We start from the raw sequence: 15,709 nt of genomic DNA, 5'->3' as shown, positions 1-15,709 counted from the left end.
TTACATTAATTTAATTATTGCTTATGGATATTGGTGATGCTTGTAATTTTCTCATGAATTTAAAATCAACACAAACATAATACAATAATATTGTTGCATGTGTTTGACATGCAGCTTATAGGGTATTATTATGCATTTCCTAATTCTTTATTGAGAAACTTTTGCATATAGCCACTAAAAAATAGCTTAATTACGCTTCATATCTATAGTTTGCTAATTACGATTCGTAGCTATATATTATAGAGAGGAGAGTGGTGAGCGAGACTGGGAGAGAGAGGTGAGCGAAAGAGGGCAGAGAGGCGAATTGTATATGTATATTGGTTAGATAATTGTATATTATACATATGTATTTGTATATTTTGGCGAGTGAGATTGAGAGAGGGAGGACGGAGGCGAGTGAGATTGGGAGAGGGAGGAGAGAGGCGAGCGAGAGAGGGAAATAATTTGTATATTTCGCATCTCGTTTGTATAATTGGTGTGTTTTTGTATAATTGAGTAATAAAAAGTTTGAAATTATACAAATATGATAAAACTCGAAACAACGAGGTGATACAAACATAAACATATGAACTTTAAACAATTAGACAAAATTTATTATATAAATTATATTATACAAAATCCGAAAACTACACGTTTATAAAAACTTGAAAAAGTTATACACAAAAAAATTGAATGTATATGATGACAAAACTGAAAAACCAAAGAAAATCATCGTCATATACAAATACAACCATCATATACAAATACAAATCAAACGAAGAATTGTTAGTTGCGAGTTATACAAATGTGCCGAATTATACAAACATGACTAATTATACAAACTCGAAGTCAACCCATGTAATTAATGGTTAATGTTAGTCGTGAGTGGTAATTATAGCAAACTATAGCTATGATGAGTAATTAAGTAGTATAAATTTGCTTAACCGCATAATTTTTCCTTCTTAATCATTCACATAATTCTTGATATTATTTCCCAAAACATGGATTTACTATACTTCCTCTGTTTTATTTCAAGTGCTTTAGTTTGTCTGGCATAGTTACGTTAACCTCATTATGGTCACTTGAATACAATTCGTTGAAATACTGTATATATAGGTTACAAATAATTTTTTAGAGATATATTTTAAAATTTTGAACACCCTTAAGCAAAATTATTAGCTTTACTCCCGGGGCTCTTTACACATGATTTATGTACTACTCACTCCTTTGTAAACAAGAAATATGTGTCTTCATTGGTCATGAGATTGCTTTTCATGACCAAACATTATGATGAATTTTTTTTGAAGATTAATTATATATGGAGACAATTTATGTGGTATTCTCCCCCAAAGGGACATATGTAATAATAAATGAAGTTTGAAGTATATAACATAAAGAGACATTGAATTGATTGACAATATGTAACTGTATAGCTACTTCTATAAGTGGACCATCCAATATTTTATGTCTCATCATATATATGTTATGCAAAAGTTTGATTCCCACCCACCCACTTCATATTCTTTTGACTACTCTTACAAAAGCAGCGCGCAACAAGGTGGACTAATCCCACAAATTTATCTTTCTTGATAATTTTATGGAAAATACTTGATCACTGTTAATATTAATTATAGGAAATTTTTAAAAACTTAAGATGTGTCAAAAATATAGTTCTTATGAATATTTTACTCGATATAATGTGTCCCTCAAAATTTAACAAGTTTTTTTTAATATAAAAAACATAGAAACTAACAAATATCATTGTTTCTAACAGTATGAACTTTTTTAGAATTATGGCTAATTGAAGCTAGACAATAATATAAGTACTTTCTTTTAGAGTTAATTAAAGTGACAAAAATCTATCTAAATTATTTCATTCTTTTTAATTTCATATATAAATTATTGGGAGCGAGAGAAACATACATACATTGTCACTCATTAATTTGAGAAACACACATCAATATTGACTAGATCAAATGTATGAACACACACATACACGTTTGGACCAAATTTTGTCTATGTGTTTTTTTTTTTTTTTTAATAAGAGTAAAAACACAGCCGAATTATCTTTTTTTTTTTAGTTTCATACCTAAAGTATTGGGACTGTCATGAGAAACACTCATAAACTATCACTCATTAATTTGAGAAGCACCTCTCATGTTGACTGTACTAAATGTGTCTCTGTATACACACACTTAGGTGAGTCTTGCCTTGAATTTTCGTTCACGTGATTTATTATTTTTTGCTACACACAATTTTTTTATTTTACATTTTCAATTGATTATGATAGAGTAAAGTTATGTGTTTCAATTTATATTTTCAATTGGAATTACTGCTTATGTTAGTTATATGTTGCCATTTTTTTGTCACGGTGGAACTGTTTTTCACGTAGCAATTTATGTGGCCATTTTTCTAAAAAATAATAGAGAGGGTAATACATACACAATCACATACTCCCTCTGTCCAACAATAGTTGTCCACTATTGACTTGACACACCTCTTAAAAAACAATAAATAATAGGTGCAATATTACTATATTATCCTTTGAATTAATTAAATTTAATGTTTTGAAAAATGTGTTTGATGATAAATAATATTTCATAACAAGGGTAAAATAGACACAAAAAATAATTTATCTTATGATTTTCTAAATTTGACAAGTATTGTTGGACAACTATTGTTGGACAGACAGAGTATAATTTAAGCTATCATTTCAAACTTATGAATGATACTTTAAATATATTTCTTATATTCGAATAATTTAAGTGTGAAGCTCAAAAAGAACGAATAATTAAAATATATTTTTGATACTTACCTTCTTTTTAAAGATATTAAAAATTATATTATTCTTAATTAAAAATTTCGACTTGCTGTCAAAATGTCGTGACTTTTGGTAAGGAGCATCCACCTTTAAGGGACCTCCGGGATGTGAAAAAGAAAAGGACGACTATGAAATGATGAAATATTTCAGTGATCCCATTTTATGAAAGAAACATGCCACAAATGTTTAATTGTGTATAAAAATATTAAAATTACAACAAATAATAAATTTTAATTTATAATTTTCAAAAATAGTTTTTTTCTATGTGAAAAAAATGCTAAAGTTAATTAATAAAATTAAAATCTTTAATTCTCCTCCACCGTTTGACCAAATTAATATGACCAATACTCTATCTATGAATGTAGCTTCCTTTAATTTAAATAGGGGCCTGAGGGATTCATGATATGGTAAGAGAGCGGCGTTACAACAATATTGTAGTGCTCCACTTTCATTTTTTTTAGTCTGTTTTGCAAGAAGTGTGTCTTTTTTTGTTTTGAAAATACTTTTATATTTATATTTCACGTCATATTTAAGAATATATAATTAATTTTTTATATATATATTTACATATTTAATTTTATTAAATCAAAATCAGATAAACATATTAAAATGAATGAATAGTAACTTTCTTTAGTAGTAGGGGTAAGGATAGAGCCAGGGTTAAGAGTTTAGGAATTTAAAATTATATAACAGAAAAGAAAAATATTGCAAAGCAGTGTGAAAAGTATTTTCATCATCCTTTCTTGTCAATCAATTTTGTTATTAATTAAGAGGTTCACAAGTTAATATATATATATATATATATATATATATATATTATAAATATCTAAAAAAAATTAGTGAATTCGTTCGAACTCATAAACTCACACCTAGTTCCACCTCTGATTAGGGAGTATCTTTTGCTTTTTCTTGGAACGGTCTAAAGTGAGAGAGGGTCCATGCAATTTTATTTTTTTTGTTAAAGATAAAAAAGAGTATGTGCCCCTATTTCCCACTATAGAAAAAGGAAAAAGGAGAACCATTACATGCATACAATTACCAAAGAGATGACCCATTTTTCTTTTCTTTTTTCTTATGGACATTGGGATTTACTAAACTTCAAAAATTAGATTTAAAGGTGATGATTGTCCAAGATATATTAAAGAGTTCATCATCCCTTAAGGAGTTGATGCGAGACTCTTCACACACATACCCTCACACTCAGGATTGGGTATTTGGAGTGCAAGCAATGCACCTTAACATCGAAAATAAGAATTAAAACAGATTCACCTCAAATATCATGTTATTAAATTCGGGTGTAGCTTACTCAACTTCATAAACCAGCTTAATAGATGAGGATTGCTCGAGTCAAATTAAAATGGCCACTCAAATCTTGAAGAACTAATTTGGTACAGTCACCGTAATCCTATGTCCACGATGAGTTTTAAAATAAAAAATTTGGATCCCTATTTTCTCTTCAAAGTTGCTAACCTAGTAGGTTAGTATATATCTCTTTTGCGGTAAAATAATTAGACGATAAGACCTGCTTTATATTCCAAGTAGGGGTGTCAAATGGGTGGCGGGTTGGATTGAAATTGAAAATATTAAAATGGGTTGAAATAGAAATAGGGTTGGGTCTGAACCCGCCCAAGTTTACTTTGGGCTCAAATGGATTGGGTTTAAATGGACTAAAAAATGGGTTGGGTCTTGACCCGCCCAATTTGACTCGATTAATCTCAATAATTTTAACATAGTAATATTTAACTTTTATAATCACAATTCGAATTTCAGCTCAAGATATTTTTTAAAAAACACAACAAATAGATAGATAAATCCTAAAATATGTTAAATAAATAATAATTCATACCTTTAATATAGGAACATATCTTAGTAAAGAGTTTTAAAACGGGTTGAAATTGGAGATTGAATTGGGCTCAATTGAGGATTCTCTTAAAACGGGTTAGGCTTGAATGGGTTCAGATTGAACCCAATTCAAATTTTCTTGAGCCCAACCCTTAAAATTCTGGGTGGATTACCTATATTTGGGTTATTTTTTACGCCCCTAATTCTAAGCAATCATGCTAGTTTGGTACCAAAGGGGTTTCACTCAACATGTGATTCGACATAGATTCAGATTATGAGTCTGTTTGACATTGGTGCTAAAAACGACTTATTTCAAAAATATTTTTTAAAAAAATAACTTTGCAGAAAAGTGTTTTTGAAAAACAAAACAATTTATGTTTGACTAATTCATTTGAAAAGTGTTTTTTATAAAAAAATTGTGTTTAATTAATCTTTTTAAAAAGTGATTTCGAGAGTCAAATTACGATTAAGGAGAAGTATTAATGTACTTTTAATATTCAGATTACTTTATAGAGAGAAACTAGTTTAAACATCTATTACAAAAAATTAAATTAAACTTTTATTTTTATTAGATTAAAATGTTCATATTTAAATTTTCAATCAATATTATACATTTTTTTGAAGGGTTGAAATCTTTAATTGTCATTCTTTTTTTTTCTAATCTTACAAAAATATTGTTGTTACCTTTTTTTTCTAATTCTGCAAAATGATACGTAAAATAATTATACATAAACGTAAAATAAAATTATTAAATGGAACTTAACCAAACACATAAGATATGTTAATTAATTAATAAGAGAGATATTGGTATATATATTAAGAGAAAAAAAGCAAAAACTATTTTTCTGCTTCTTCCCAATAGGAAAAAAAAACAGTTTATGCTTTCATTTAAAAGCAATTTTACAGGTTTGCCAAACACCTAATTTTTTTTTTTAAAAAAAAACATAAATATTTAGTTTTTCCCAACCGCAGAAAAAATTGTTTCTGCTTCTAATTAAAAGCAATTTTATAGACTTGTCAAACACCTAATTTTTTTAAAAAATATTTTTTTTCAAATTAAATGTTTCGGAGGTCCTAACAGCAATGTCAAATAATTTATAACTATTAGATCAAATTTGCCTTTTCATCAGGCTATGTCATCAAAGAGTATGTACTCCATGGGTTCCATTTTATGTGATATAATGTTACTTTTAGTTTGTTCTAAAAAAGAATTACATATTATAAGAGTCGTCAATTCAATTTTTCATGAAGAAATTATAGGAGCTGATTAATCAAATACCTAATTTGTATATAATTTTTTTCTGGGTATATAGCTATATATATCATTTTAATTTTTTTTTTTTTTATATATTTGTACTCTCAACTCTATGTTATACTAAGGATGGAAATAAGTAAAAAGAACTTGTCATTTTAATTGAGTTAAGGGGTAAGAGAGAAACTAAAAAAGGAATAGAGCTTTTGTATTTGAGAGATGGAAAATATGATAAATTTTATCAACAATACGCTACCACAAAAATAACTTTTAGCGATAATAAATAGACACATTAATAAAGAGTGCTAAAGTCTTTACCGGCATTAGTTAAGTGACATTAGATCCAATGTCGCTAAAAGGCTTTAGAGACATATACAAAGAGTGTTAATTGCCGCTAAAAAGACATATTTAACAACAATTGAGCTATTGTTGTTAATTAATTACCGCTAAAGATCCATTTTTTAAGTAGTGATAGTCCATAGCACACTTAATTATGAAGAGTCCAATTTACTAAGATTCTCTACTTGAAGAAGGTTTAAATTTAAGCTTTAAAAAGTGAAGAATGGAACTACATTAACATTATATCTTAATTATCAAATTCATGTGGACACACAAGTAATTTTGCCTTAAAAGCAACTGAATTCAGTATGTAGTAAATCTCTATGTTGCCAATGCATCTTTATGTTAACTGTGCTTCTTCTTTTTTTCTTTAACTTTTTCTTTATTAGCTTTTGCTTTTGCTTTATCTCCATAAAGATAAAGATGATGAATCTAAATATACAAAGCAAAAAAATAAAAAATAATAATAATTAACATTTTAAAACTGGTAAAAGCTAGAGCTACAAATCAACAGCATCCAAAGCCAAAAATTACTATCATATTTTATCAGTATCAATGGAATCTTTCAAAATACTTGTTGCATCTTCTTCTTCTTCTTCTTCTTACCTTTGATGTTTTCCAAAGTATTTGAACTTCAATTACTAGTTATCTAAATGGCTACTTCTAACACAAGTCTCTTCTTTTTCGCGTATTTCCTACTCGTGTTCCTCATTACTCCATCTCAATCGTCTCTGAGACGACAGGCTAAAACTCTAGTTTCATTGAAACAAGCATTTGTAGTATCCTCTGTTCCTAGTACTCTGTCTACTTGGAACATGTCAAATTATATGTCTATATGTTGTTGGACCGGTATCACCTGTGATGATACCAAATCAGTAACTACCATTGATATATCCAATCTAAACATTTCTGGCTCTTTATCACCTAATATTCATGAGCTCACTAGACTTCGCGTCCTGAATATTTCTAACAACTTGTTAGGTGGAAATTTAAGCTGGGAGTATCGAAAGTTTAACGTACTTCAAGTGTTGGATGCTTATAACAACAATTTCACTGGTCCACTCCCCTTGGGAGTTACTCAACTCCTGCAGCTGAAGTATTTGAATTTCGGGGGTAACTACTTTTCGGGGAAAATTCCTTTGAGTTATGGTAGTTTTAATCAGCTTGAGTTCCTGTCTCTTGCTGGGAATGACTTGCACGGTCCTATACCAAGGGAGCTGGGCAACGTTACGAGCCTCAGGTGGTTACAGTTGGGTTATTATAATCAATTTGATGAGGGGATTCCGCCAGAGTTGGGAAAACTTGTTAATTTGGTTCATCTAGATCTTTCTAGCTGTAACTTGACGGGTTCGATTCCAGCAGAATTGGGCAATCTTAATATGTTGGATACTCTTTTCTTGCAAAAAAATCAACTTACTGGTGTATTTCCTCCTCAGCTAGGGAATTTGACAAGGTTAAAATCTCTTGATATATCCGTCAATGAACTCACAGGAGAGATACCAGTTGACTTGTCAGGACTCAAGGAGCTCACATTGTTGAACCTCTTTATCAACAATTTGCACGGTGAGATTCCTGGATGTATCGCGGAGCTGCCAAAGTTGGAAATGTTGAATCTTTGGAGGAATAATTTCACTGGATCGATTCCTTCTAAGCTTGGGATGAGCGGTAAACTAGTTGAAATTGATCTTTCTAGTAATAGACTCACTGGCTTGATACCAAAATCTCTATGCTTTGGAAGGAATTTGAAAATCTTGATTCTGCTTGATAATTTTCTTTTTGGACCTTTACCTGATGATTTTGGGCAGTGCCGAACCTTGTCCAGAGTCAGAATGGGACAGAATTACTTGAGTGGATCAATACCAACAGGGTTTCTTTATTTGCCTGAGTTGTCACTGGTGGAACTGCAGAACAACTACATCAGTGGACAACTCTCGAACGAGAAAAGCTCAGCGTCTTCTAAACTTGAAGGGCTGAACCTGTCGAACAATCGCTTGTCTGGTGCACTTCCCAGTGCTATTGGAAACTATTCAGGGCTGAAGAATCTTGTGTTAACTGGAAATGGTTTCTCAGGAGATATCCCTTCTGATATTGACAGACTAAAAAGCATCTTAAAGCTGGACCTGAGTAGGAACAACTTCTCTGGCACAATCCCCCCTCAGATTGGTAACTGTCTTTCCTTAACTTACTTGGATTTGAGCCAAAATCAACTTTCTGGTCCTATCCCAGTTCAAATTGCTCAAATTCACATCTTAAATTACATCAATATTTCCTGGAATCACTTCAACGATAGCCTTCCCGCGGAGATTGGCTCGATGAAGAGCTTAACTTCAGCAGATTTTTCCCACAATAACTTATCTGGATCAATACCTGAAACAGGACAATATTTATATTTCAACTCAACTTCCTTCATTGGCAACCCTTATCTCTCTGGATCCAACTCGACTCCTAGCAACATTACATCCAACTCACCGTCAAAATTTGGAGACGGAAGTGACAACAGAACTAAGGTTCCAACAATATACAAGTTCATATTTGCATTTGGGCTCTTATTCTGCTCCCTCATTTTTGTTGTCTTAGCAATAATCAAGACAAGAAAGGGGAGTAAGAATTCAAATTTGTGGAAGCTGACAGCATTTCAGAAGCTTGAATTCGGAAGTGAAGACGTCTTGCAGTGCTTGAAAGACAACAACGTCATAGGGAGAGGTGGAGCAGGGATAGTGTATAAAGGAACTATGCCAAATGGTGATCATGTCGCGGTGAAGAAGTTGGGAATAAGCAAAGGCTCACATGATAACGGCCTATCTGCTGAACTTAAAACATTAGGAAAGATCAGGCATAGGTACATTGTGAGACTGCTCGCGTTTTGTTCAAACAAGGAAATCAACTTGCTAGTTTATGAGTACATGCTAAATGGAAGCTTAGGTGAAGTGCTTCATGGGAAGAACGGCGGGCAACTCCAATGGGACACTAGGCTAAAAATTGCCATAGAAGCTGCCAAGGGCCTTTCTTATTTGCACCATGATTGCTCCCCTATGATAATCCACCGCGATGTCAAGTCCAACAATATATTGTTGAACTCTGAACTTGAAGCTCATGTTGCAGATTTTGGTTTAGCCAAGTACTTCCATAATAATGGTACCTCTGAGTGCATGTCCGCAATTGCAGGGTCTTATGGCTACATTGCTCCAGGTAACTAGTTTGTTCATACATTAGTTGATTTAATTTCTTCTCGACTGGCCTATTATGCACTCGGACCAATCTACATCCTACTAATAATGGTCTTTACATGTTATCTTTTTGTATAGAATATGCATACACGCTGAAAATTGATGAGAAAAGCGATGTGTATAGCTTTGGAGTGGTGTTGTTGGAACTTATAACAGGACGAAGGCCAGTTGGAAATTTTGGAGAAGAGGGAATGGACATTGTACAATGGGCGAAAATGGAGACAAATTGGAGCAAAGAAGAGGTGGTGAAAATCTTGGATGAGAGGCTAAAAAGTGTTGCAATTGTAGAAGCTATGCAAGTATTTTTTGTAGCAATGCTTTGTGTTGAAGAGTACAGCATTGAGAGGCCTACAATGAGGGAAGTAGTCCAAATGCTTTCTCAAGCTAAACAACCAAATACTTTCCAAATCCAATGATCTAATTGTGGCACTACTAATTTTTATAGTATATCTTTTTTTGTTTCTTGTGTGCTTGGGAAGACCCCTTTTGTTAGCTTTGCAAACAAATTGCAATTATGTTAGATCTTAGGGCATGATATCTAACTATCCTCTCAACTTGGAATAGTGTATTGGATGTGTAGAACTAGTATTAGTATCCGCGTGATGTGTGGCAAATATCAAAAGAAATTGATTACATAAAATGAATCTCTCTGTTTCAATTTGTTTGTCCTATTTTCTTTTTTAGTACATTTCAAAAGAATGTCTTTTTCCTTTTTTTTTTTTTTTGCTACTCTTTAGTTTTAAGTTTTCATCTAGCATGTTTAATTTGTTAAAGACTAAAATAACCATTAACATACTAAATCCTTGATTTTTTTTGTATTTTCGTCTTGATTGTACTAGGTATGCGTTATTTTTTCAAGTATGAAATGAAATTTTGAAGAAACTAGTAGATTCAGATATGAAGCAATGTAAAATAAACCAAATTTGATACCTTTGTTGATTGTATTCACATGGGTGCATCCTTGTTTTTTATTTTACTGTAATTTTTTCACGATAGCAAGTAGAGACTAAACTTGTATAGCCCTTATGGGTCACTATATGCATACATTCAGTAGTTTTGTATTTTGCATTGTATTCAGTGGACAGTACACCGAATACAGTGATACAGGTTGTATTCTTTCCGCGAACAAATACAGTTGACATACGTTGTTGTATTCGTTGCATGAATGAATACAACAATCACTAAACTCTATGAGGAAGAAAGATAACCCTGTTGGTCAAATGCCCATACCAAAGTTTACTTGGACTTTGATGAAATGGTAAAGTGACTTCATTTGGGGAAGCAATCTGTAATATCAGTTCTCCATAGGAAGGAATGCCAAGATCACTGTTAGGGATAGATTACATAGCAAGAGACGTGGACACCCAAAGGTGTGACCTAGTGGTGAATGATCGTTTAATTCCCAGTCAAGGCAAAAAAGAAAACACTAGGTTTATTTCTTCTCATCTATCTAAGCCTTGATGATAGAGTTACCTGATTGTGTTGGTGGGAGGTAGCAGGTACCCCATGAAATTAGTCAATGTGCCCGCAAGCTAGTCCGAACACTACAATTTTATCATCAACAACAACATACCCAGTGAAATCTCACTCGGTGGGGTCTAGGGAGGGTAGAGTGTACGCAGACCTTATCACTACATCCGAGAGCATCAAACCCAAGTATAACAAGAAGAAAACAATGAAGAAAGCAAATCAGTTAATAAGGAAAGCAGTGTAAAGTCTACAAACAAAAAAATAACAGTAACAATAGCAAAGTAGTGTGGTAATTGAAGCACAATAAACAACATACGGCAAGAACTATAAGGGTACGACTAGTACTATGCAACAACCTTCACACAATACAGGTATAATCCTGTAATACCTGTATACAACATCATCTTGTGCATCACACAATATATTAACCCCTCAGTTAAGGAGAGACAAGGCTATCCACAAAAGTTCGAGCTTCATACGTAACAGGATTTACATTAATCAATAGATCCTTAAGCCGATTCTCTTTAAGATTATAGACAACCCATTCTTCGTCGACTTCCAATAAAACATCATCATCATCAGTAATGGAACACAATAGCGTACTAAGAGAATCATCCAAACTCCGTTCTCTAATCTCAAATTTGGTCCAAAACTCCTTAACCCCATACTCTTTCATGATCCAAAATGTAACTGTGTTTATGTCTCGGGGTAAACTGGTAGATATACAAAGACACCCTTTAAGAGTTGCAAGATTACACATAAAGCAATTATCCTGAAGATCAATAGGTCCTGATACCTCAAGAATTTATCAGCACTTAAATCAAAAGCAGTAATTGCGGTTGAATATTCAAAAGTTGTACAAGCCAACCAATGCAAAGCCCCATTAACCAAAACCCCAGAAACATGGTCACTAAGTGAATGATCATAAGGAGAATTCTCAAGTTTCTCCCAAAGACCCTTTCTCACTGAGTACATATACACACAAGTAACACTCTTACCTTCACTAAGAGCAACCACCTTAAAATCATCACTAACAACATCAAACCCTAAACCATGCATGTAAAAGCTATCTTGGAGAGGAAAAATTGGAATTTTATGGTATTTTAAGGTTGTGGGGTTAATCAAAAAGTTATCATATTCCTTATCAACCACCAAAACCAAGCCATTACATGAGCCAGTTGAAAAAGTGATGTTTTGTACCTCTAGTCCATAGATTAAGATATAATGTTAGTGGGATACAAATGAATTATAATGGAAAAGTATAACCGTAAGATTTAAAGTATGGCTTGTGTCTAGCGACATAATTTTTTTCTGCAAAAGTCGTTACACTAATATGGATATGTTCTCCAATGGTGGATCCAGTGGTTTCTTTTAATTTGGCAATAGATGTAATACTTGAATACCTATAATGAAATTGTTGTCATGTCTAGCTTTTTTTTTTTTTAATCAACTATCGGGCATGCGGCCCATTTTATTAATTAATCAACATGTCTGAAAAATGTTGGCCCAAGTAACATTAGGCCATTACATAAAGAATAATTAAATATCTCTTGTCTAGAAACATCTACCACTTTCCCTTCACTTTCCATTTCTGACTCTTCAATATCACGATGTTGACAGCTTCCTTCAATGGCAGTTCCCGTCGATGGTCATGTTCATCGTGCTTCTCCTGGTGTCATGTAGGTATTTTCTCCCTTCCTCCCCTTCCATTTCAAGATGAGGCTTTTGACTTCTGGTTCTTTCCAGTGCCCTCTGCAATGTCCCTCCATGGCCAAGTCTTCGAATGGTGCAAGACTCACGCAGCTCCTGTATGTCCCTGCCTTTTGACTTGTAAGCTTCCTTCCCCCTACTTTTGCTTGTTGATCGCATCTGAGCTTGTATAACTAGATTCCTCTCTTGCTCTTTTTCAGCTCCTGGCGTTTCTCTGGATCTACATGTACCTCCTAGTCCTGACTGAGCTTGTTGTTGATAGCTGACCCTTCTTTTTGTGTGCATAACTTGTAACCCATGGTATGCTTGTTGTACCCCATTCCTATAAATCCCTTTTTGTGCGTAGATCTCCTTTTGATGCTCAATGACTTTTGTCCCCTGTGTCATAACTGCATGCATCATGGTTTTATGTTTTGTGTGCTGAATCTGTATCAAATCTCCTCTGTGTAAATAGGTTTAGTACTAATCCGTAGGGATGGGATTTGGGATTTCTCCATGTTTAATATCTCACTGGCAACACTTGGTAGTTGATTAAAATTATGGTATTTCACCTTCACTGCATGATTGAATGCTTCATTTGCCAAGTGGTCTGCAAGTTGATTACCTTCCCTAAATGTATGTATTAGTTGTATGTTTCTCGCCTGCAATTGACTGCGTAAAAATTCCACCATCCCACTGATTTCCCATGGGATCTTCAATTCCCCTATTAGGATTTTTATTAGAGTCAGAGAATCCGATTCCACTACCAAGGATTCCCAGATGCCAAGCAGTATAAACTGTAAAGCCTTCCAAATAGTAGTGGTTTCCGCAATCAAGTTTGTAGCAACCCCAATTGTATCTGCCTCAGCATAAATGAGGTCACCTTGGTCATTTTTTATGCAAAAAACATAAGAACTGATCCCAGGGTTCCCCCTACAAGCCCCATCCGTGTTGCATTGGAGCATCCTTGCTCCAGGCAACTTCCACTTAACAAATTTAAAGAACAGTTGCTTTTTATGTTGCTGAATTCTGTCAAAACTTTGAAGCCACTTTGTAGGGAGATCCTTCCAATTATGATAGTGATTTTTAATTAACCAGTGTATCATCCTTTCACATCTATCTTTCACAGCATAGTATGATACCTGTTTGCCATGCTTTCTCTAATTCCTCCTAATCCACAATTCCCAAATGATGATTACTGGGATACTCCTGATTATATGCCTTGCCTTCATACCTTCCACCCTCTTCCAAACACTGTTTAGAGCTGGAAATAGCTGGTTACCTGCATACTTGATACCTGTGCTTGACACAAAATGCTGTCATAGTTTACAAGCTACCGGGGCAGTCAAGAACAGATGATTCATAGTTTCTTCACAACTCTCCTCACAACAATAACATTTAGACACTATAGGGATCCTACACCTTTTCAAGTTGTCATCAGTTGGAACACTACCTTTTAAGACTCTCCAAAGAAAAAAGGGAATCTTGAAAGGGAGACCCGTACCCCAGATAAATTGAGAGCATTCTATCTTGTTTCTTTTAGGCCTGATTATCTGGTAAGCTGACTTCGATGAGAATACTCCAGATTTGCTGCCAGTCCACCAGGCCCTGTCAATCTCATTCCCAATTGGAGGGGGAATACTGTTCAATATTATATCTGTCATCTCCACAGAAACAAACCCTTCAATAGCATCAGTTCTCCAGGACCCTGTATCTGCAAATGTATTAACTTCTCTTTCCTCCTTGACTGCTAGTTCCCCTTCCGTGTAGTATAGAGCCTCAAAATTAGTCCAATTGTCAAACCAGAAGCTAGAGTTCCCATTTTTAAATTGCCACCAAATATAAGGCTTCACTTCCTCCCGACCATTAATCATACTTCTCCAGGCTTGTGAGGCACCTGTACCCACGGCCAAAACAGGATGCCTTTTTTTGCAATATTTATTGCCAATATAAACACTCCATAAAGATCCAACATATGTTCTAAAATTTCACCAAAGCTTAGCATGCATTGCCCTATTTATTACCTCCAAAGATCTAAACCCCAGGCCTCATTCATTCACAGGATAGCACATCTCTTCCCAAGCCACCCAATGTTTTCTCTTTTCTGCATTAGTGGCACTCCAAAAATTTTTAGCAAAAAGCTGATGTAGCTTTCTTATGACACCTTTAGGGGGTGTAAGAGCTGCCAAAAGTTGTATAGGCATAGATTGAAGAACATGGTTTATGAGAATGAACTTTCCACCAAATGACAGAAACTTATTTTGCCATGATAGGATTCTTCTGGCCACTTTCCTCATTAAATCCTCAAAATATGAGCTCTTTTTCCTCCCATAAAACACCAGACATCCAAGGTAAGTTATTGGAAACTCCCCTTGCCTGATCCCAGTAAGCTTCTTTAGCCTTATAGAGAAAGATCAGCAGAGTTTTCTCATGAAGATAGAAGTAGCTTTTAGCCATATTAATTAACTGTCCAGATACTTCTTCATATCTCCGCAGCACCATCATCATTTTGATAATAGATCCTTTGTCCCCAGAGCAAAATAATATTGTGTCATCTGCATATGACAGATGATTAATATTGGGACTCCACTTGGGAAGCCCATACCCTAAATAGGATGAATCAGAATGTAGAGCATTAAGAGCACTAGACAGAACTTCTGCACCAATTATAAACAGTGTAGGGGACAAAGGATCCCCTTGTTTAAGACCCCTAGTAGACTGAAATAATCCATGAATTTACCCATTGATACAAATTGAGTACCAATTGTTTGAAAGCATCCTCCAAATCATGTCAATAATCACCTCCGAAAACCCGAATTTCCTCAGGACTTTTGTCATAAAGACCCAAGAGACTCTATCATAGGCTTTTGTCATGTCGAGCTTCACCACCACATTCGTATGCTTGTTTCTTTTGTTAATGTCACCAATGATCTCTTGAGCTAAAAGCACATTTTCAGAGATACTCCTACCCTTTACAAATCCAGACTGGTTAGGAGAAATTAACTTTGGCAAAACTGCCGCAATTCTGCCATGTAGGACCCTTGAAATGACTTTGTTAATAAAGCAACTCAAACTAATTGGTCTAAGGTC

At 34.0% G+C, this 15,709-nt stretch overlaps 3 protein-coding genes and 1 long non-coding RNA gene across 4 annotated transcripts in view; 2 read left to right on the top strand and 2 right to left on the bottom strand.

Annotated features, from left to right (window-relative positions):
• Nucleotides 1–15,709, bottom strand: part of LOC125858923 (uncharacterized protein At4g15545) — a 954,564-nt gene that overhangs the window by 563,524 nt on the left and 375,331 nt on the right. The gene's annotated exons all lie outside the window — the stretch shown is intronic.
• Nucleotides 6,755–10,118, top strand: LOC125858782 (leucine-rich repeat receptor-like serine/threonine-protein kinase BAM3). The gene is made up of 2 exons (XM_049538585.1): nt 6,755–9,422; nt 9,539–10,118. Exons 1-2 carry the CDS (start codon nt 6,887–6,889, stop codon nt 9,874–9,876), a joined length of 2,874 nt encoding a protein of 957 aa, XP_049394542.1. The 5' UTR covers nt 6,755–6,886; the 3' UTR covers nt 9,877–10,118.
• LOC125869247 (F-box/kelch-repeat protein At3g06240-like) lies at nt 11,367–11,989 on the bottom strand. Its single transcript, XM_049549846.1, has 2 exons — nt 11,727–11,989; nt 11,367–11,643 (listed from the first exon to the last, which is right to left on the bottom strand). The coding sequence occupies exons 1-2, from the start codon at nt 11,987–11,989 to the stop codon at nt 11,367–11,369; spliced, it is 540 nt and encodes a 179-aa protein (XP_049405803.1).
• LOC125859034 (uncharacterized) lies at nt 12,670–13,128 on the top strand. The gene is made up of 2 exons (XR_007445767.1): nt 12,670–12,760; nt 12,841–13,128. It is a non-coding gene; the product is annotated as an uncharacterized LOC125859034 (long non-coding RNA).

This window comes from Solanum stenotomum, chromosome 1, assembly GCF_019186545.1.
Source record: "Solanum stenotomum isolate F172 chromosome 1, ASM1918654v1, whole genome shotgun sequence".
Classification (NCBI taxonomy): Eukaryota; Viridiplantae; Streptophyta; class Magnoliopsida; order Solanales; family Solanaceae; genus Solanum; species Solanum stenotomum.
The sequence above is the reverse complement of the archived record's forward strand: the minus strand, read 5'-3'. Positions and strand labels throughout refer to the sequence as shown.